The following is a 21194-nucleotide window of genomic DNA, read 5'->3' as shown; positions in this document are numbered from 1 at the left end:
ATGCAGTTTCAGGGCACCTCAAAAAGTCACTTCAACTGTGCCAGTTTTTTTTCTTTTTCTCAATCATGGTGGATTCAATGTAGCAGCCAAAGTGGCAAGTCACAAAACTATTCCTGTGAGGAGTTTATTATTCTTCAGGTTTGGGATTGGAATACTGACTCTCAATGATTGGTTCAGGGGACAGACCAAGAAAACGTCTAAGCATCACAAACTAGGCAGACCCTGGAATATACATCTACTAATTACATACCTTAAAACTTACCATGACTCATCAAAAGTGGCCATCTCATTTCAAGATGTGCACTAGACAAAAACTGACTACTGGGGAAAAAATAACCACAGAATTAATAATACTGATAGACTGCAATAGCTTACTAAATAGAAAGCAATCAAAAACCACTTGCCTCCACCAGGCAGGTGGCAACAACTGCCAATTAATGTTCTGCAAGTGTCATAAAATGTCTTTTGATGCTGATACCTTCAATTGAAAATGTATCCTGTTACTAAAACATGCTGTTTTCAAACTGCTTCTGGCTTTTCTTCCCTTGTTCAGGTTTGTGTGTAGAGCTATCAATGACAAAGTTATAGTCACCTTGTTTCCATGGAACCACAATATACAGAGAGTACCATAGCCACTTAGCACAACTGTAACTATCAACTTCGTATCTGGCTAAAAGGAGGGAGTCAAATAAATAACACTCTCCCTGTCCCTCTATTCCTTGTCCACCAGCTGTTTTGTTCTGATTAATGGACTAATGGTCTGCAAGGAAACCGTAAAAACCTGTGGAGAAAAATAACAAGTTTACATTTCCTTCATCAGATCTTAGAGGAGATATGTCTGAATTGTTAATTTCTCTCCAAGGTGCTGAGATTTTCCGGCATTTTCTGTTTCAGATTCCAGCATCTGTGGTGTTTTGCTCTTATGCCGTCAGATTTGTTTTTTTGGTTATTTTGTTCTTCAGACTTCCTGGTTTCTGCAAATCTGTTGTGCTAGTAGTGGTAAAGAAGGGTTTTTTGGCTTCCTGAGTGGGGTGGGGCAGGCATGGAGAAACATATTTGTCTACTGTTTTGATAAGCTGTGACCTGCAAGCAGAAATGAATCAGTGCTGTGCAGAGAAACGGAAATGACTATCACAGTAGGGTGTTGATCCTTCGAGTCTGTGGAGGCAGATCCTCCCAGAGGTAGCACCAGGCTGAGAATTACTCCTGCTTCTCAGTGCTCGGGATCTGGGTTTGATTCCTGGCTTGGGTTGCTGTGTGTGCGGAGTCTGCATATTCTTCCCGTGTCTGCGTGGGTCTCCTCCCATAGTCCGAAAGACGTGCTGGCTGGGTGCACTGGCCATGCTAAATTCTCCTTCAGTGTACCCAAACAGGCACCACAGTGTGGCGATTAGGGGATTTTCACAGTAACTTCATTGCAGTATTAGTGCAACTCTATTAGTGACTCATAAATAAACTAACTTAAAATTTTGGCTACTTGAAAGTTGTTATTCTGAGAACTCCCATGATTCAATTGATTGGAGTATATTCTCATTAGTGAGAGATGTTTTGGGTGGGGTTTTCTGTCTGTGCTTGCCCTCAAGGCCAGAAATACTGCCCCCCCCCCCCGCCCCAGCCAAACTTACGATTCCAGTGACATGTGGGATGGGAGAATTGTACCCTTTGTTTTCATTCAGTTGAAATTATTCTGCTAAAAATGTTAAACTTGCTGAACTTCTGTAGCGTGTTTAGCTTTTTGCTGAGTGTATCATGTTTTCTCAGCTTATTAATTTCTGCTGTTAATGATCTCTTGTCTAATTGAAAGAAATAATCATTTTGAATGTCTTTATTAGGGAAATGAAATTGAGGTGACGGTTATGATGATTGTTGAAGCACTGTGTGAATTGAATTGCCCTGAAGCTATACAAGGAATGGCTGTGTGGTCTTCTGCAGTCCTCGCAAAAAGTCTTTTGTGGATAAATTCTGTGGCACAGCAAGCGGAAGGAAGGTACAAGTTCTGTTTTTAAAGTATGTTTTAAAATTACAGAATATAACCTAGATGATCCTTCATTAACTTGATCATAATCTGCAGGCCAGATGCTGCAAGCTGCAACTTGTCAACTGTTCATCAAAAATTGTATAGATAAAATTGAAAGTACAATTTGCTTTCAGACTGAATCATGTGCATCAATCTATATACGTATGAACAAATGATTTGACAAATTTCACAAATGTAATAAAATAGAGTAACAAAAGTAGAACTTTAATTATCCTAATATAGATGGCGAGGAGCAATTTGCTAAGCGTAAAGGAAGAGAAGAATTTGATATGTATAGGAAAACTTTCTCAGTGAATGTGTCAGTCCATCTAGGAACTTAAGAAAGAAACAAGCTTGGTTCTGGGAAATTGTATAGTTAAGTTCATACAATACAGGAGCAGAATAGGCCATTCGGCCCATCAAGTCTGCTCTGCCATTTGATCATGATGCTGCTCATCCCATTTTCCTGCCTTCTCCCCATAACCCTTATTTAATTATCAATGAAAAATCTGTCTAAGTCCTCAAATTTATTCACTGTCCCAGCATCCACCGCACTTTGGGGGAGTGAATTCCACAGATTCATGACCCTTTGAGAGAAGTAGTTTCTCCTCAGCTCTTTTAAATTTGCTACTCTTTATCCTAAGATTATGACCTCTCATCATAGAATGTCCCACAAGAGGAAGCATCCACTCAACATCTACTTTATCCATATCTTTTATCATCTTGTATACTTCAATTTGATCTCCCCTCATTCTTCTAAATTCCAGAGAATATAAGCTTAAACTGTTTGATCTCTCTTCATATGATAAACCCCTCATCTCCGGAATCAATCGAGTGAACCTCCTCTGAACTCCAATGCCACAACATCTTTTCTCAAATAAGGGGACCAGAGCTCTGCAGTGCAGCCTCACCAATGCCTTGTGTAGTTACCTTTTTATACTCTATCCCTTCAGCTATAAATGCCAACATTCTATTCGCTTTCTTTATGAACCAGGGCACCCAGATCCCTCTGCACCAGAGCACCCCAAAGTCTCTCCCAATTTAGATAAAATCGCCTTCCCATTTTTTGACCAAAATGCCCAACCTTACATTAATATATAGCAGTAATTTCTCACTAACCACAACCATCATGTAATTCACTTTGTAGTGTTAATGGAGAGGAAATATCTACGGTAAAAGTGATCAACTCGGAAAAAGATAATTTCATTGATTTTAGGAGATAACTGACATGGGTAGGTTGCGAAAGGCCATTGCAGCAGTAATGGGAGCAAGGAAAGAAGCAATAAAGCAGGAATGGGAAATGGGGATGATAGAATTGCATACAAACTGACGTACAAATTAGGCATAGCGCTTTGAAGGGAAAAGGCAGAGGATCCAAAGGTAATGTTCCTTGGATCTCAGAAAAAGAGATGCCTGTCGACTGTCAAGAGCATCTTTAGTCAATTACCAGGAAGGACTGAAGGGAAATGAAATAGAAAATACATGAATCACAGATTAGTGATGAGAAAATATGAGCAGGCAAAATTAAATTGAACCCTGAAACATTTCCTAAATATCAAGTGTTAGCTTGAAAGAAAGGAACACACAAATTAGGAGCAGGAGAAGGCCGCTCAGCCCCTCAAGCCTGGTCCACCAACGAATGAGATCATGGCTGATCTAATTGTAATCTCAATCCCACGTTCCTGTCTAACCCCTGATAACTTCTCAGCCCCTTATTAATCAAGAATCTATTTTGCTCTGCCTTAAAAATATTCAAAGACTCTGCTTTCACTGCCTTTTGAGGAAGAGAATTCCAGAGACACTGAACCCTCAGAAAAAGGTTCTGCTCATTTATCTTAAATGAGTGACCTCTTGTTTTTAAACAATGCCCCTAGTTCTACATTCTCTGAGAAAAAACATCCTTTCCATGTCCACCCTGTCGATATCTCTTAGATGGTAAATGTTGCCTCTTACTCTTCTAAACTGTAGTAACTAACCTTTCCTCATTTGCCAACCTGGTCATTGCTGTTATTGGTCTAGTAAACTTTCTCTGAACTGTTTCTAACACTTCTCATCTTAAAATGAGACCAATAGTGTACACAATACATCCAGATGTGGTGTCACCAATACCCTGTACAGCTGTATCTGTAAAGAATTGATTACTTGTAAAGACTTGCATTCCAGATATTATCTTGTAATTATGTCTTTGCCTATATATGCCATGTTTGTGAACCCACCTTTCCACTCGCCTGATGAAGGAGCAGTGCTCCGAAAGCTTGTGATTCCAAATAAACTTGATGAACTTTAACCAGGTGTTGTGAGACTTCTTACTGTACACCTGGGACACAGCCTCTCTACTTTTAAGAACATAAGAACATATAAGAACATAAGAAATAGGAGCAGGAGTAGGCCATCTAGCCCTTCGAGCCTGCCCCGCCATTCAATAAGATCATGGCTGATCTGTCGTGGCTCAGTTCCACTTTCCCGCCCTCTCCCCATAACCCTTAATCCCTTCTCTTATCAAAAACCCATCAACCCGCTTCTTAAAAATATTTAGCGAGGCAGCCTCCACCACTTCAACGGGCAGAGAATTCCAGAGATTCACCACCCTTTGAGTGAAGAAGTTCCTCCTCAACTCCGTTCTAAACCGCCTCCCCTTTATCTTGAGGCTGTGCCCCCTAGTCCTACTGTCTTTTTTGAGCGGGAAGAGTCTCTCCACCTCTATCCTATCCATCCCATTCATCATCTTATACGTCTCAATGAGATCTCCCCTCATTCTTCTAAACTCTAACGAGTACAAGCCTAGTTTATTCAGCCTCTCCTCATAGCTCAATCCCCTCAACTCCGGTATCAGCCTAGTAAACCTCCTCTGCACTCCCTCCAGGGCCAAAATATCCTTGCGCAGGTGCGGCGCCCAAAACTGCACACAGTACTCCAGCTGCGGCCTCACCAATGCCCTACTTTTGTAATCATTCCCCTCACTATAAATGGTACCATTCCATTAACTTTCCTAATTACTTGCTGTACCTGTATACCAACCTTATGTGATTTATGTACTAGGACACCCAGATCCATCTGCACTTTGGCTTTGCAATTTCTCAGAATTTAGATATAAAAAAATTCTTCCTGCCCAAGTTGAAATCACATTTGCCCATATTATATTTCATTTGCCAGGTTTTTGCCCACTCACTCACCCTAAATATGGATAGCGATAGGTTTAGAGGACATAGCTAAAGTCATGATGCGAGAGTTACACAAATAATGGAAGTTATAGACAAGATAGTGATGTAATTGACAAACTAAAACGATTATCATTAAATGATAGTAAGTCATTTGGTTTTGATGGAATACATTCTGGGTTCCTGAAATAAACTGAACATAGAAGAGGCAATTAATTGTTTCCAAGTGAAGTTGTAGCATTTGGAGCTACATTTTATCTCAGTTAAATCATGGCACAATATATTGGCTCTCTGAGTCTGATCTCTAACTTCGCGTTGACCATTCTCCCAGTTTCATCTCTCAAATGAGATTGTGGTGGGCACATAGAACTTTATTATTTTTTCCTGTTGTACTCACCAATTGTTATGGTCTTTGAATTTTTTTAGTGGTTTTAAGACTTTGTGGCCGTGGTCAAATTTTTGATGTTTTGCTTAATATTTCTCATGCATTTGAAACATTTTGCACAATTTTTAGACTTTTAACAGTTGCAGTGCGGTGCTATGTTTGGCAATCGGAATATTAGAAAGGGATTTTCCCTTAATGTTCCAGGACATTGAGAACTTATCTTTAGCATTGTATTTTGACTTGCACGTAACCCTTTGATTAGGACGCTGAAGTAAAACTAAACTGTTGGTTTCATTGCCTGCTTTGACAGAACTAAAGATGGTTACTTTGATATGGTAAAGGCAGGTTATATATAACCTGGCTTTAACTGTTTTTTCCATTTTCTTCTATTTGCTGTCATGCTCTGATGAAATTCAGTTTTTTGCATTATGCTATACTTGGACTTATTTATAAATCAGTTTTCTTCATGGCTCTGCATTCTACCGTCAGATTTGAAAAAGCAGCAAATGAATACCAGGAACAGCTGTGTGCCATGACTGGCATAGACTGCTATATCAAAGGCCTTGACAAGTCCCTCCTCAAAGTGTCAAATGTCAGTGGTGGTAGTAACCTTTCCAGCCCTAAACATATAGGGAATGGTGAGTATACTCTGATATTCACAAAGTATGAACAGTAAGACATGTGTATCCTTTCTCTTTTTAAAAAAAAATAATTTAATGGATGAATTAGTGCAACCTTAGTCATCTTCTTGAGACTAGCTTGAGTGGCATAAGCTTTGGGCAGATTGCCTAGCCTCTTAGTTGGGAATTATTGTATAGTAGCAGAGGTGAGCCTCTGACCATGGAATTCCACATTGCAACAGTGACAACATTTCAAAATGCTTCATTTTTTTTATGAAGCGCTTTGGGATGTCCTGAAGTCATGTCTGACAGCAATATCTTGATATTTCTTCCATAAATCTGGCGAATTGAGATTCTTCAGTGGTGGAATCTATGTTTTGCTACGTGGACAGAAAGTGATTCAGCTTTCCGTGTGAGAAAGAAAACCTATTAGCAAGACCGGATAACTTCAAGTTGTCACTCACTGTACTCATTTCTAAACAGACCTTTTAATCCAATCTGCATAAGAACTGGGAGCAGGAGTTGACCATCTGGCCCCTTGAATCTGCTCCGCCATTCAATAAGATCATGGCTGATCTTTACATAAACTCAGCTCCACTGACCCACCCATTCACCATAACCCTTAGTTCCTTTACTGTTCAAAAATTTATCTATCCTTGCCTTAAAAACATTCAATGAAGTAGCCTCAACTGCTTCACTGGGCAGGGAATCCCACAGATTCACAACCCTTCGTGTGAAGTTGTTCCTCCAATCAGTCCTAAATCTGCTCCCCCTGTATTTTGAGGCAACGCCCCCTAGTTCTAGTTTCATTTGCCAGCGGAAACAACCTACCTGCTTCTATCTTATCTATTCCCTTCATAATCTTATATGTTTCTATAAGATCTCCCCTCATTCTTCTGAATTCCAATGAGTATAGCCCCAGTCTACTCAGTCTCTCCTCATAAGCCAACCCCCTCAACTCCAGAATCAACCCAGTGAATCTCCTCTGCACCCCCTCCAGTGCCAGTATATCCTTTCTCAAGTAAGGAGACCAAAACTGTACACAGTACTCCAGGTGTGGCCTCACCAGCACCTTGCAGCTGCAACATATCCACGCTGTTCTTAAACTCCATCCCTCTAGCAATGAAGGACAAAATTCCATTTGCCACGTTAATTACCTGCTGCACCTACAAACCAACTCCTTGAGATTCCTGCACAAGGACACCCAGGTCCCTCTGCACAGCAGCATGCTGCAATTTTTTATCATTTAAGTAACAGTGCATTTTGCGTCATTCCTACCAAAATGGATGATCTCACATTTACCAACATTGTACTCCATCTGCCAGACCCTCACCTATTCGCGTAGACTATCTATATCCCTTTGTAGGCTTTCAGCTTCCTATGCACACTTTGCTCTGCCACTCATCTTAGTAAGAAGTCTCACTATACCAGGTTAAAGTCTAACAGGTTTATTTGGTAGCAAAAGCCACTAGCTTTTGGAAGGCTGCTCCTTTGTCAGATAAGTAAAATAAGTGTAAACAAAATAAGCATATTTATCTGATGAGGGAGCAGTGCTCCGAAAGCTAGTGGCTTTTGCTACCAAATAAACCTGTTGGACTTTAAGAAATCTCACGACGCCAGGTTACTGTGTTTACCCCAGTCCATCTCTGGCATCTCCACGTCATGACTACTCATCTTAATGTCATGTGAATTTTGGCACACTACACCTGTTCCCAACGTCAAATCATCTATGTTAATTGTAAACAATTGTGGTCCCAACACTCATCCTTGAGGCTCATACTAGTCACTATGATCGCCAACCAGAAAAAAAAATCATTTACCCCCACTCTTTGCTTTCTGTTAGTTAACCAATCCTCTAAGCATGCTAATATGTTACCCAGAATACACCTTTACCTTGTACAGCAGCCTTTGGTGCGGCATCTTGTCAAATGCCTTCTGGAAACCCAGATACAGTAAAAAGTTAAAGTCCAACAGGCTTATTTGGTAGCACGAGCTTTTGGAGCACTGCTCCTCCATCAGGTGAATCATAGAGACTTCAAGGTTTAGTGGGTCTCCTGAGGAAGGGGCAGTGCTCTGAAAGCTCATGTCATCAAATAAACCTGTTGAACTTTAATCTGGTGTTGAGACTTCTTACTGTGCTTACCCCAGTCCAACGCGGCATCTCCACGTCATAAAATCCAGATATACCACATCCATAGTTTCCCCATTGCCCACGGTTCTCAAGGAATTCCACCAAGTTAGTCAAACATGACTTGCCCTTCATGAAGCCATGCTGCATCTTCCCAATTTCTATCCTAATCTATTTTACCTAGCCAGATGGAAGCAGTTCTCATTGAGGCTCATTCCGCCCTTTGAACCAGAAGTTTTCATAGGTGGAAGAAAGCCATAACCTCAAATATCAGAGCACCCACATTAGTTGGGCGAAAGCATGTACTACTCTCACCCAGTTTGTCAATTCTGTCTCTTTTAATCACCACAGTATAGTCTGTGACTGTTACTTCTATTGTTGTGTAGTTTGCGAGCCTTCTGCAGTTCTGGGAAAAGAACTTGGGCGGAGCACTTTTTGTATTGCAGGAAAATAAAGGTGACACTTGAAGCAGGTTGTGATTTGTCATTTTCAGTTGAAAAAAATAATTGTCCATTGGATCAAAGGTGGTTTGGCACATAGAAGGCTCTGCGGCCAATTTAAACTTATTATTTGAATGCAAACCCTATTGCCTTTCCATAACTTGTCTGTTTGTTCCTTAAGTGAGTTAAATATTCACACTTCACCCCTGACATCCATTTTTGCAGGTCATCAAATGTGCGAAAGTTTACTTTCTGGTAATATCTTTTTTATTATCAACTTTATGATGTCAGAAATTGGCACTATCTGTAAAGTTACACTGAGCTTTCTGCTCCCCACCATTTCCCCCAAGGTGGAAGCCTCAGGTGACTGTCTGTGTGGAGTTTAGACATTCTTTCCATGTCTGTGTGGGTTTCGTCCCACAGTTCAATGATGTGTAGGTTACATAGAATGGGCATGCTAAATTGTTCCAAGATTTGCAGGGTAGGTGAATGTGTAGGGTTGTGGGATAGGATGGGGAGAGGGCCTGGGTAACTGGCTGTGTCAGAGTTGGTTCAGACTTAATAGGCTGAATGGCCTCTTGCTGCACTGAAGGGATTCTCTGATCTCCTTTTTAAATCATTTTTTTAACTTCAGGTTCAGCGTTATTGCTTTCCTTTATGCTGTCTTTGTGACTTCGGTCCCCTTGCGTCATATAGATCAGGACTCCGTGCAACAGTCCAATTGTTATTTCATCTTGAGCTGTGTACATCTTCAGCTGAAAGTGGCAATAAAACATAGTTAAATTTTGTTTAATACTGTCTTCGACTGATTGGACGTGTGTAGTGAGTCAAATAAGCCCCTTTCATGGAAGGTGATTCGTGCCCAATGTTCCTGGCAGTGTACATGCAGGTTGCTTCAGATGAGCCACCTGACTTTACTGTCTTGCCGGGACTTGAGAAGCTGAGTTCGAGAGAGGTTGAATAGGTTAGTACTTTATTCCCTGGAGCGTAGCAGAATGAGGGGAGATTTGATAGAGGTGTACAAGATTTTGATGGGTATAGATAGAGTGAATGCAAGCAGGCTTTTTCCACTGAGGCTAGGGGAGAAAAAAACCAGAGGGCATGGGTTAAGGGTGAAAGGAGAAAAGTTTAAAGGGAATATTGGGAGGGGGAGCTACTTCTCACACAGTGGTGGGAGTGTGGAATGAGCTGCCGGATAAAGTGGTAAACACTTTTAACATGTAAAACAAACTTGGACGAGCTCATGGATGAAAGAGGAGTGGAGGAATATGGTCCAAGTGCAGGTCAGTGGGACTAGGCAAAAAAATGGTTCAGCACAGACAAGAAGGGCCAAAAGGCCTGTTTCTGAGCTGTAATTTTCTATGGTTCTATGGTCTTTATGCAAAGTTGCAGTCAACTTTTTTAAATCACTAATTGAACTTTGTTTTGTACAGCTGAAGGCAAGAAAACTGTTCTTACTAAACAAAGTGATACTTCTCCAGAAGTTGTGAATTATTTGGCGAATAAAGCTTGTGAATGTTACATTTCATTATCTGACTGGCCAGCTGTGGAAGAATGGCAGAATGCTATCTTAGCTTTGAAGAAAAGTACTAACGGATCATCCATCCACCTGAAAGCTGATTTTAACTACATCAGGTTAGAAACTTGAAGCAATAATATCTATTTTGCACAAAATACAGAATGTTGGTAATGTTTACTGAAGACGTTCGGAAAGGAATGTTTTTTTTCCACTTGTGCACCCCTACCTTTTTGGAAAAAGAATTGAAAAAAAGATCGATTTATAAAAAGTTTAACATCTGCTACCTGGTAGACATATCCATTTTAAACTGCCTTTGTCTCTCCTGCCTTGGGAGCGTTTTGATCATAGAATATATAGTTAAAAGTTCAAACATTTACAATGTCTGTGTTGCCGGTAAGCAGTTATTATCAATGCTGAGTTCCTTTTGAGAAGGTAGTGGCGGCTCACCAGTTTTAACCGCTAAGGCCTATGTGATACAGATGTTGTTACTGGCAACTCCCAGTAACTTAAATCAGGCAGGTGTTTCAGAAAGAAACTTGTTTCCATGCACCTGCTGTCCTTGACCTTTTGAGGTGTTGAAAGTCATGCACTTGATGGGATAATTCCAAAGAAACTGGTACACGTGGAAGGGGCTAACGGCCGGCTTTTATGGATCATATTGTGCATCTTGAGGTTTGCGAACTCTCCATCTAGGCAAGTGTGGTGACCTACATAACACAGGATCTCTGGCCTTCTGTAGTAGCCATAGCATTTATGTGGCTGTTATAGTTTGGTCAGTGGTGATGACCACACCTTCCCCTCCCTCTTCCAGGATTTGAATACAAATCCAGACTGATATTCCGGTGCAGCACTGATGGAATGCTACACTTTGAGGGTTGTCTTTCAGATGAGATATTAATTTTTGGCCCTGTTTGCCCCTCAAGTGGACATTAAAGTTCCATGGACTATTCAAAGAATTGTACTTTGTATCCTGGGCAATATTTAACAATCAGTATTACAAGGAATAGAATATCTGGTTATTGTCTTGTTGCAGTTTTTGCTTTGAGGCCTTTTTTATCTGCGGAATTGTGAATCAGTGAAAAGCCCGTTTTTGATCTTGAGAAGATCATTGAGGCAGCCAAATGATACAGAATGAAATAGCGCAAACAGCCTTTGGCTCATTGTGCTTGTGTCTGCTTTTCAATAAAGTTATCAAATTAATCCCACTTTCCTGTTCTTTCCCCCAGTCCTGGAATGTTTTGGACTATTTTTTGATTCAGTTGCAGGATGTGGATATCACTGGTAAGGCCAAAATTTATCCATCCTTGATTATCTGAGAAATTGGTGAACTTGCTAAATTGTACCATTGCAGTCCCAGTGACAACACTGACGCTGCAATGTTATAACCCTGTGTAGCCCTCCATAGTTCCGGTTGACCCAATAGTAGGGAAGGAACAGTGATATCCTTCCAAGTCAAGAGAGAGGGTGACTTGGAGGTAGTGGGGTTCCCATGCAGCTGCTGCTCTTGTCTTTAAGTGGGAGAGATAGTAGATTTGGGAGGTCTGTCTTTGTCAGTTGCTGCAGTGCAACATGGATCCCTACAAACAAATGTTATTGTGGCTGAGATGATAGGCCTCAACTGCAGTTGTCTTCCTTGCCAGGTATGATTGGAGAGATGATATTGAAAAGAATGATAACTGGCATGCATCGTCAGCATCCTGATTTGAAACCATATTTGTCAAGAAAGCTTGATTTGACCATCTATTGTGTAGAATCTGAGCAATCATTCCTTCCAGTCTGCATGGAAGAGTTCTTGGAACTAATACGTGAAGGACATCCTGGTGTAGTCAACGTGAAGGAATTAGTACATGGTTATTTTTGGTGGCCAGGTCTGGAAACTGAGGTTGAAGAAATGATGGGACAATGTGTATACTGGAAGGCCTATATATTAATACACAGGCCGTGTTTGTTGCAGATAGAACATGTACACGCACTGCACCTGTTTCAGCTAAACAAAATAAGTGGTAGCTATTCACTGGTCCATTCCACAGGGCAATACCTTAATCAATTCAGCTGTTTGGTTTAAGATTCAAGCAATGCTTGGCAGTTATCTTTCAGTCACCATCAACTGGCACATTCTCCATGGCAATACTAATCACAGTCCACCTGCCAACTAATTAGCACTGTCTTCTCGTAAGTATAGTGTTTCCCCTAATGTTGGTATCCTTGTGAATAGCCTGATGAGTGCAAGATGAAAAGCTTTTTTTTCCCTGCAGTGTTCAAGTTCTGTATTGCCAAATGACTAATTGAGGAATTTCTGGATCAGAAAATATTTATCTTCACATTCCTGCTTTTCAATGGCTCCAAGTTATTTTTCTTATCGCCTTACTATGGGGGGAAAAAAAATTATAATTATAGTGGGACAATTAATATGTGTACACTAAAGAGAGGGACTGCTTCAGTATTGAAGCATGTATAGAGGTCTGTTTTTCTTGTATTCAATAATCCTGGGTGGCATGGTGGCACAGTGGTGAGCACTGCTGCCTCAGTGCCAAGGACCTGTGTTCAATTCCTGCCTTGGATCACTATCAGTGCGGAGTCTGCATGTTCTCCTCATGTCGGCGTTTGTTTCCTCTGCATGCTCTGGTTTCCCCCCACACTCTAGAAGATGTGCTGGTTAGAGTGCATTGGCCATGCTAAATTCTCTCTTGGTGTACCCGAACAGGTGCCAGAGTGTGGCAACTCGGGGATTTTTGCAGTAATTTCAACGTAACGTAAGCCTTACTTGTGACACTGAAAGAAACTAAATTGTCCGAAGATGAGATCTGGTTTGCTTGTATTGAGGCCTCACTTGAAAATAGAAATTATGAGAAATCCGAAGAGTATCTTATTGGGCGAGATAGCAGAACCTCAGCTGCTGCCTGTTAAACTACACCCCGTCAAACATCACCTTTGGGAAGAGCTGCCCCCTATTCCACCATTGAGTGAAATGATGGCTGCCACTCCCTGACCCCCACCCCACCACCCATCATCTAGCTACCTCTGCCTTAAAAATATTCAGTGCCCCCACCTGCACCACTACCTCAGGTAAAGTTGGACAGCCTCCAGAAAAAAATCTCACCTCTCTCCTATAAGGGCAACTCCTTAACATTTAAATGGTGCTCTTCCCACAGGAGCAAACATCCTTTCTGCATCCATTAGCTGCCTTGATCACCCACTGTACCTGCTTACCAATGTTTTGTGACTCATGCATGAGAACACCATCGTTCTCCATTTATGTAACGTTTTATAGAAGTTCCTTTGTACCTTTGGTAACACATTCCTGTGTCTCTCTGATTTGAAATAAATGTCTCTATGATTATTTGATGTTTGTAGAAGAGTAGAAAACTTCACTCTGTGTCAGTGTTTCCTGGTTTCACTTCTGAAGGATCTGTCTGTGTTTGTTTTTGACCATAGTTGTAGATGCCCCAAATGATGAAAACAGTTTCTCCCAATCTATTCTCTCTGTTCTCAATATCTTAAGCTTCAATCAAATCACCCCTTTACTGTCCAAATTCCAGAGAATGCAGCCCTGCCTTGAGCAATCTTGCCTCTTAATTTAACCCTTGGAGTCCGAGTATAATTCTAGTGAATTGATGCTGCACTCCCTCCAAGGCCAAGATATCCTTCTTACAGTGTGATGGCCAGAATTTCTCTCCGTAGTTGCAAGTGTATCTTTTACATAAATGTAAGATACCTTCCATCCTAATATAAAAGCAAAATACTGAAAATCCTGAAATCATGATAATTATGGTGTAAAGTTGAGGCCCAACACAGATTCCTGGGGGATATCACCAAGTTGAATCTGTCTGTGTGTACCTACCTGTTATTCTATTCACTGTTCCTGTTGCTTCTTCAACTTCTGAACGGGATCAATGATTTGTTTCCAATTCCATCCTCTACTTTCACAGAAGATTATGGAAATTTGAGTCCACTACGACTCTCTCCAACTTTTACGGAGGCATCATAGAAAGCATTCTTTCTGGTTGTATCACAGTTTGATATGGCTTCTGCTCTACCCAAGACTGCCAGAAACTACAGAGGGTCATGAATGAAGCCCAGGCCATCACTCAAACCAGCCTCCCAACCATTGACTTAGTCTACAGTTTCTGCTGCAATGGAAAAGCAGCTGGCATAATCAAGGACCCTACACACCCCGGACATTCTCTCTTCCACCACCTTCTGTCGGGAAAAAGATACAAAAGTCTGAAGTCACGTACCAACTGAGTCAAGAACAGCTTCTTCACTGCTAGCATCAGACATTTGGATAGATCTACCTCACATTAAGTTGATCTTTCTCTGCATCCTAGCAATGACTGGACAGTACTCTGCACCTTGTTTCCTTTCCTTCTCTATGAATGATATGCTTTGTATAGCATGCAAGAAACAATACTTTTCACTATATACCAATGAGTGTGACTATAATAAATCAAATTAAAATCAAATCTTCCAAGTTACCTGAGAATTTCTTTGGATTGATTTTATTAAATGCCTTCTGAAAGTCTATAGAACTAATGTGTGTTACCTGGCCACTATTATTACCTCTTTAAAGAGAGTCAGTCGTGTTTGTTAGGTATGACCTGCCCTTTACAAATATACACTCGCATGTTCTGAAAATTTTCAAGGTATTCAGTCACACATTCCTGAAAACTGATTTTCAAGCTAACTAGTCTTATAATTTTCTGCTTTTCTCCTCCTCTCCCCTTTCTTACACATTAGCCACTTCAGCCGAAATCTGCTCATGTAATTATCATGTTACAATGTCAGGATTTTCAGAAACTTTTTAAGTGTATGGTTTAGTATTTTTCTCTTCAGTTGATTGTTAGTAGATTTGACAGAAGGTTGACCTGCAGGTCCTGCAAGTTGCAAGCTTAGTTAACATTTGATGGTAATTTTTTCGTAGAGCCCTTGGGAGTTTTGAGTGTGGTGATTTCCCTGCGTGTCAGGAACAACTGGAACTATTACCTGGGGAAGACATTAACTTCATCAATGGAGCTGCTAAAGAGAAATTAGGTACGTAAGAGTGTAAACTCTGAGCCTTGATATAAACTGCCTTTCCCCATAGATTTTTTACTGAATAAATACCAGACGTACTTATTTAAACAAGAATAACTAATTCATTCGTTAAGCTGGTTTGGTCAATCAGTTAGAGCAGGATTGACATGTCTCTTCCATTTTCCCATATCCTTTGCAATTTCCTAACAAAAATACCTATTTAATTTTGAAAATTCCAAATACTCAACACCCAGAGCCTGTCAGTTTGTTTTTAAACATCTGCATGGTGTGGTTCAGTAGTTAGCACTGATGCCTCACAGCACCAGGGACCTGGGTTCAATTCCTGACTTGGGTCACTGTCTGTGCAGAGTTTGCATGTTCTCCTTGTGTCTGTGTCGGTTTCCTCCGCGTGCTCCAGTTTTAAGAACATGAGAAATAGGAGCAGGAGCAGGAGTAGACCATATAGCCCTTCGAGCCTGCCCCGCCATTCAATAAGATCATGGCTGATCTGTCGTGGCTCAGTTCCACATTCCCGCCCTCTCCCCATAACCCTTAATCCCCTCTCTTATCAAAAACCCATCAACCCGCGTCTTAAAAATATTTAGCGAGGTAGCCTCCACCACTTCAACGGGCAGAGAATTCCAGAGATTCACCACCCTTTGAGTGAAGAAGTTCCTCCTCAACTCCGTTCTAAACCGCGCCCCCCCTTTATCTTGAGGCTGTGCCCCCTAGTCCTACTATCCTTTCTGAGCGGGAATAGTCTCTCCACCTCTATCCTATCCATCCCATTCATCATCTTATACGTCTCAATGAGACCTCCCCTCATTCTTCTAAACTCTAACGAGTACAAGCCTAGTTTAGTCAGCCTCTCATAGCTCAACCCCCTCAACTCCGGTATCAGCCGAGTAAACCTCCTCTGCACTCCCTCTAAGGCCAAAATATCCTTGCGTAAGTACGGCGCCCAAAACTGCACACAGTACTCCAGCTGCGGCCTCACCAATGCCCTATACAGCTGCAGCAAGACCTCCCTACTTTTATATTCAATCCCCTTCGCTATGAAGGCCAGCATCCCATTTGCCTTCCTGACCACCTGCTGCACCTGCAAGCTGGGTTTTTGCGACTCATGCACAAGGACCCCGAGGTCCCTCTGCACCGTCGCCTGCTGCAGTTTTTCGCCACGTAAGTAATAATCCTTCCTACCATTATTCCTACCAAAGTGGACCACCTCGCACTTGCCAACATTAAATTCCATTTGCCATTTCCTGGCCCATTCGCCCAGCCTATCTAGATCCTTCTGCAGACTCTCCACACCCTCCGCACAATTTTCTCCCACAGTCTGAAAGACGTGCTGGTTAGGTGCATTGGCCATGCTAAATTCTACCTCAGTGTAGCTGAGCAGGGGCCAGAATGTGGCAATTAGGGGATTTTTAAAGTAACTTCACTGCAGTGCAAATGTAAGCCTACTTGTGACACTAATAAATAAACTTTAAAATATTAGATCCCCACTCCAACTTCTGAACTCAGGAAATATGAACCCAAGTAACATACCCTTGTAATTTAATTCTTTTAGCCTTGGTATCATTTTGGGGAGCCTGTGCTTAACCCTTCCATGACCTGCTGTCCAAAACTGAATATAGTATTCCAGAACAGGTCTGAGCAGGTTCCCTCTGACTGAAACACCACTTCCTCCTTTAACTGTGCAGTGCAGTGGACTGAACTGGATGCTCAATTATACTTTGTCAAACCAGGACTACTAGAAGTTGCTTTCAGAAATTCTATTTTTTTTCCTAACTCCCCAAGTTAAGAGTTGGTTCATGGATGTATTTAGATTATCTGCCATTCCAAACATTTCTTGAGTTAAATATTTAATAAATATTTCAAATTTTTTGTTTGTAGACATGAAAAAACTGCTTCCAAGTATGATGAGCCCTGACCCAAGAGAGCTCCAAAAAGCTATTGAGGTTCAACTAATGAGAAGTGCGATTTGCTTTTCTTCTACTATTGAGCAAACCGATCAGGAAAAGAAGCTGCAGAGCAGCACTGAGTGAGTGTGCCGGAAGCTGTTCTGTACCCTTTAATACTGTCAGGTTGAATTGTGAATCAGTTAATATTTTCATGACATTTTTAAAGGACATAAAGAGAAGCAGAAGAAGACAATTGCACCTTTTTAAAAATATGTATTAATGTGTGGGATGTGGGCATTGCTGGCTCGGCCAGCAGTTACTGACCATCCCTGATTACCCTGGAAAAGGTGATGGTGAGTCACTGCCCAGAATAGCTGCAGGTCATGGCCACGAAATCAATGTTGGGAAAACCCATCTCATTCATTAATGTCCTTCAGGGAAGGAGATGTGCTGTCCCTATCTGGTCTGGCCTGCATGTGAATCCAGAGCCACGGTAATGTGGTTGACTCTCAGCTGCCCCCCTGAATGGCCATGCAAGCCACTCAGTCCAAGAGCATTCAGTGATGGGCAATAAATGCTGGCCAGCCAGCAACACCCAAATCCTAGGAATGAAAATGGGAGTTTCTGTTGCAGATGGAGGAGGAGAAAGTGGGTTCCCGGACACGCGTCCTTTGTTTGAATAGAGGGGAGTATGGTAGGATGAGAGAAGAATTGGCGAATGTGGACTGGGGGAGCGCGTTGGAAGGTAGGTCTGCTGAGGAGCAGTGGAGGATCTTTAAGGAGATCTTTCTTGGTGCTCAGCAGAAATTTATTCCGATGGTTAAAAAGGACAGTAGGAAGAGAGGTAATAAGCCGTAGATAACGAAGGAGGTGAAGGAAAGTGTTAAATTAAAAGCGGAGGAATTTAGAGTAGCTAAGAGCAGTGGGCGAGAAGAGGATTGGGAAAGGTTTAAATGTCAACAAAGATTGACAAAAAAGTTGATAAAGGAGGGTAGAAGAAGCTATGAAGCTGGGCTAGCGCTTAATATAAAAAAGGATAGCAAGAGTTTTTATAAATATATAAAAAGGAAGAGGCTGGCTAGGGTGAACGTTGGTCCCTTAGAGGATGAGAAAGGGGACCTAGTGGTAGGGGATGGGGATATGGCTAAGGTCTTGAATAACTTTTTTGTTTCTGTCTTCACGGAGGAGGACGTGAATAATTTGCCGGGTGTTAGCGATGGAAAGGTGGTAGGACTGGAGGGTCTTAATGACATTACTGTTACTAGAGAGGTGGTGCGCGACAGACTGGAGGGGCTGATTGTGGACAAGTCCCCAGGACCGGATGGAATGCATCCGAGGGTTCTGAAAGAAATGGCGGAGGTTATAGTGGATGCCTTGGTGGTTATTTTCCAGACGTCGCTGGATTCCGGGGAAGTGCCGGAAGATTGGAAAACGGCTAATGTTACGCCGTTGTTTAAGAAGGGTGCCAGGCAAAAGGCGGGGAATTATAGGCCGGTTAGTTTAACGTCTGTGGTAGGTAAAATGTTAGAATCCGTCATTAAGGAGGAAATTGCGAGGCATCTTGAAGGGAATTGCTTGATAGGGCAGACGCAACACGGTTTCATTAAAGGGAAATCGTGTCTGACAAATTTACTGGAGTTCTATGAGGATGTGTCTAGGGCGGTGGATAGAGGAGAGCCGGTGGATGTGGTCTTTCTGGATTTTCAGAAGGCGTTTGATAAGGTACCTCAAGAGGTTACTGCAGAAGGTCAGAGGACATGGAGTTGGGGGTAGGGTGTTAGCGTGGATAGAGGATTGGTTGTCAAATAGGAGGCAGAGAGTGGGGGTCAATGGGTGCTATTCGGATTGGCGGTTGGTGACTAGTGGAGTGCCCCAGGGGTCGGTGCTGGGGCCTCAGCTATTTACCATTTATATAGATGATCTGGAGGAGGGAACCGAGTGTAGGGTGTCGAAATTTGCTGATGACACCAAGATTGGGGGAACGGCAAATTGTGCGGAGGGTGTGGAGAGTCTGCAGAAGGATCTAGATAGGCTGGGCGAATGGGCCAGGAAATGGCAAATGGAATTTAATGTTGGCAAGTGTGAGGTGGTCCACTTTGGTAGGAAGAATGGTAGGAAGGACTATTACTTACGTGGCGAAAAACTGCAGCAGGCGACGGTGCAGAGGGACCTCGGGGTCCTTGTGCATGAGTCGCAAAAACCCAGCCTGCAGGTGCAGCAGGTGGTCAGGAAGGCGAATGGGATGCTGGCCTTCATAGCGAGGGGGATTGAATATAAAAGTAGGGAGGTCTTGCTGCAGCTGTATAGGGCATTGGTGAGGCCGCAGCTGGAGTACTGTGTGCAGTTTTGGGCGCCGCATCTGCGCAAGGATATTTTGGCCTTGGAGGGAGTGCAGAGGAGGTTTACTAGGCTGATGCCGGAGTTGAGGGGGTTGAGCTATGAGGAGAGGCTGAATAAACTAGGCTTGTACTCGTTAGAGTTTAGAAGAATGAGGGGAGATCTCATTGAGACGTATAAGATGATGAATGGGATGGATAGGATAGAGGTGGAGAGACTCTTCCCGCTCAAAAAAGACAGTAGGACTAGGGGGCACAGCCTCAAGATAAAAGGGGGGCGGTTTAGAACGGAGTTGAGGAGGAACTTCTTCACTCAAAGGGTGGTGAATCTCTGGAACTCTCTGCCCGTTGAAGTGGTGGAGGCTGCCTCGCTAAATATTTTTAAGACGCGGGTTGATGGGTTTTTGATAAGAGAGGGGATTAAGGGTTATGGGGAGAGGGCGGGAAAGTGGAACTGAGCCACGACAGATCAGCCATGATCTTATTGAATGGCGGGGCAGGCTCGAAGGGCCAGATGGCCTACTCCTGCTCCTATTTCTTATGTTCTTATGTTCTTATGAATAAAGTGTTTTAGGAAAAGAACGAAGAAAATTACAGCACAGGAACAGGCAGGCCCTTCAGACCTCCAAGCCTGCATTGACCATGCTGCCTGACTTAACTAAACCCCCTCCCCTTCCAGGGGACCACATCCCTCCATTCTCATCCTATTCATATATTTATCCATATGCCCCTTAAAAGTCACTATCGTATCTGCTTTCATTACCTCCCTGGCACCCACTACTCCAAGTAAAAAAAAAACTTGCCTCATACATCTCCTTTCAACCTTGCCCCTCGTACCTTTAACCTATGACCCTCGTAATTGACTCTTCCATCCTGGGAAAAAGCTTCTGACTATCCACTCCGTCCATGGCTCTCACAATCTTGTAGACTTCTATCGGGTCTACTCTGTTGTTTGAAATGTAGTTCAGGATCTTAATCCAGCGGCACAGGATGGGAACTTGCAGATGGCGGTGTTCCCTGGCACCTGCTGCCCTTGTTGTCCTTCTAGGTGGTAGTGGTCCAGGGTTTGAGAGGTGCTGCTGATGGAGTCCTGCTGTGTCGTTCAACATGATCTTAGCTCATCTTCGACTTCAACTCCACCTTCCCATCCACTCTCCATATCTGTTGATTCCTGGAGAAAACGACAATCTAGAAACCTCAGCCTTAAATATATTGAAGTGGGGCATCCATAACCTTCTGGATTAGAGAATCCCAAAGAATTATTGACCTTTTGAGTGAAGAAATTTCTCATCTCCTCCAATTGTGCTCCAGCCTGCAGTTGTGCCCTGTGTTCTAGATTGTCCCGTCAGGGGAAACAGTGTGTGTGTCAACCCTGCCAGCAGCAAGGCTGCTAATAGGGAGTGTTTGATTCTTTTCTTCCAACGCTCATTAGTTTTGGCTGTCTAATTTTAAAATTAAATGCTCCCGTGTTGGTTTTCTCTTTGTATATCTGCAGTTGAACATCTTGAATAATTGCAGCTATTAGATTTTTTAATTTCTGGGGAGGAGTTAGTTGGCTGCATTCAACTGAATCTTTTGTTACTCATGTACTTCCAGTCTGAGCGTACGTCTGATCTTCCCCATCTTTCAGTCAGCTGTTTGTAGCTGAATGAAATGTTTTTGATGTTTCACCGT

General features: G+C 42.4%; 1 protein-coding gene across 4 annotated transcripts in view; it reads left to right on the top strand.

The window, feature by feature from the left end:
• The window catches only part of smg1 (SMG1 nonsense mediated mRNA decay associated PI3K related kinase), a 165610-nt gene that overhangs the window by 60065 nt on the left and 84351 nt on the right, over positions 1-21194 (top strand). For all 4 annotated transcript variants that reach the window (XM_080207048.1, XM_080207051.1, XM_080207050.1 and 1 more), the window contains 5 exons: positions 1833-1987; positions 6050-6198; positions 10182-10383; positions 15189-15298; positions 17177-17324. In XM_080207048.1, the coding sequence (XP_080063174.1) occupies positions 1833-1987; positions 6050-6198; positions 10182-10383; positions 15189-15298; positions 17177-17324 (764 nt within the window). The remainder of the gene's footprint in view (positions 1-1832; positions 1988-6049; positions 6199-10181; positions 10384-15188; positions 15299-17176; positions 17325-21194) is intronic.

This window comes from Carcharhinus amblyrhynchos, chromosome 18 (genome assembly GCF_965287045.1).
Source record: "Carcharhinus amblyrhynchos chromosome 18, sCarAmb.v2.hapA, whole genome shotgun sequence".
NCBI lineage: Eukaryota > Metazoa > Chordata > Chondrichthyes > Carcharhiniformes > Carcharhinidae > Carcharhinus > Carcharhinus amblyrhynchos.
Note: the sequence above shows the minus strand (reverse complement) of the source record. Positions and strands in the feature narration are given on the sequence as shown.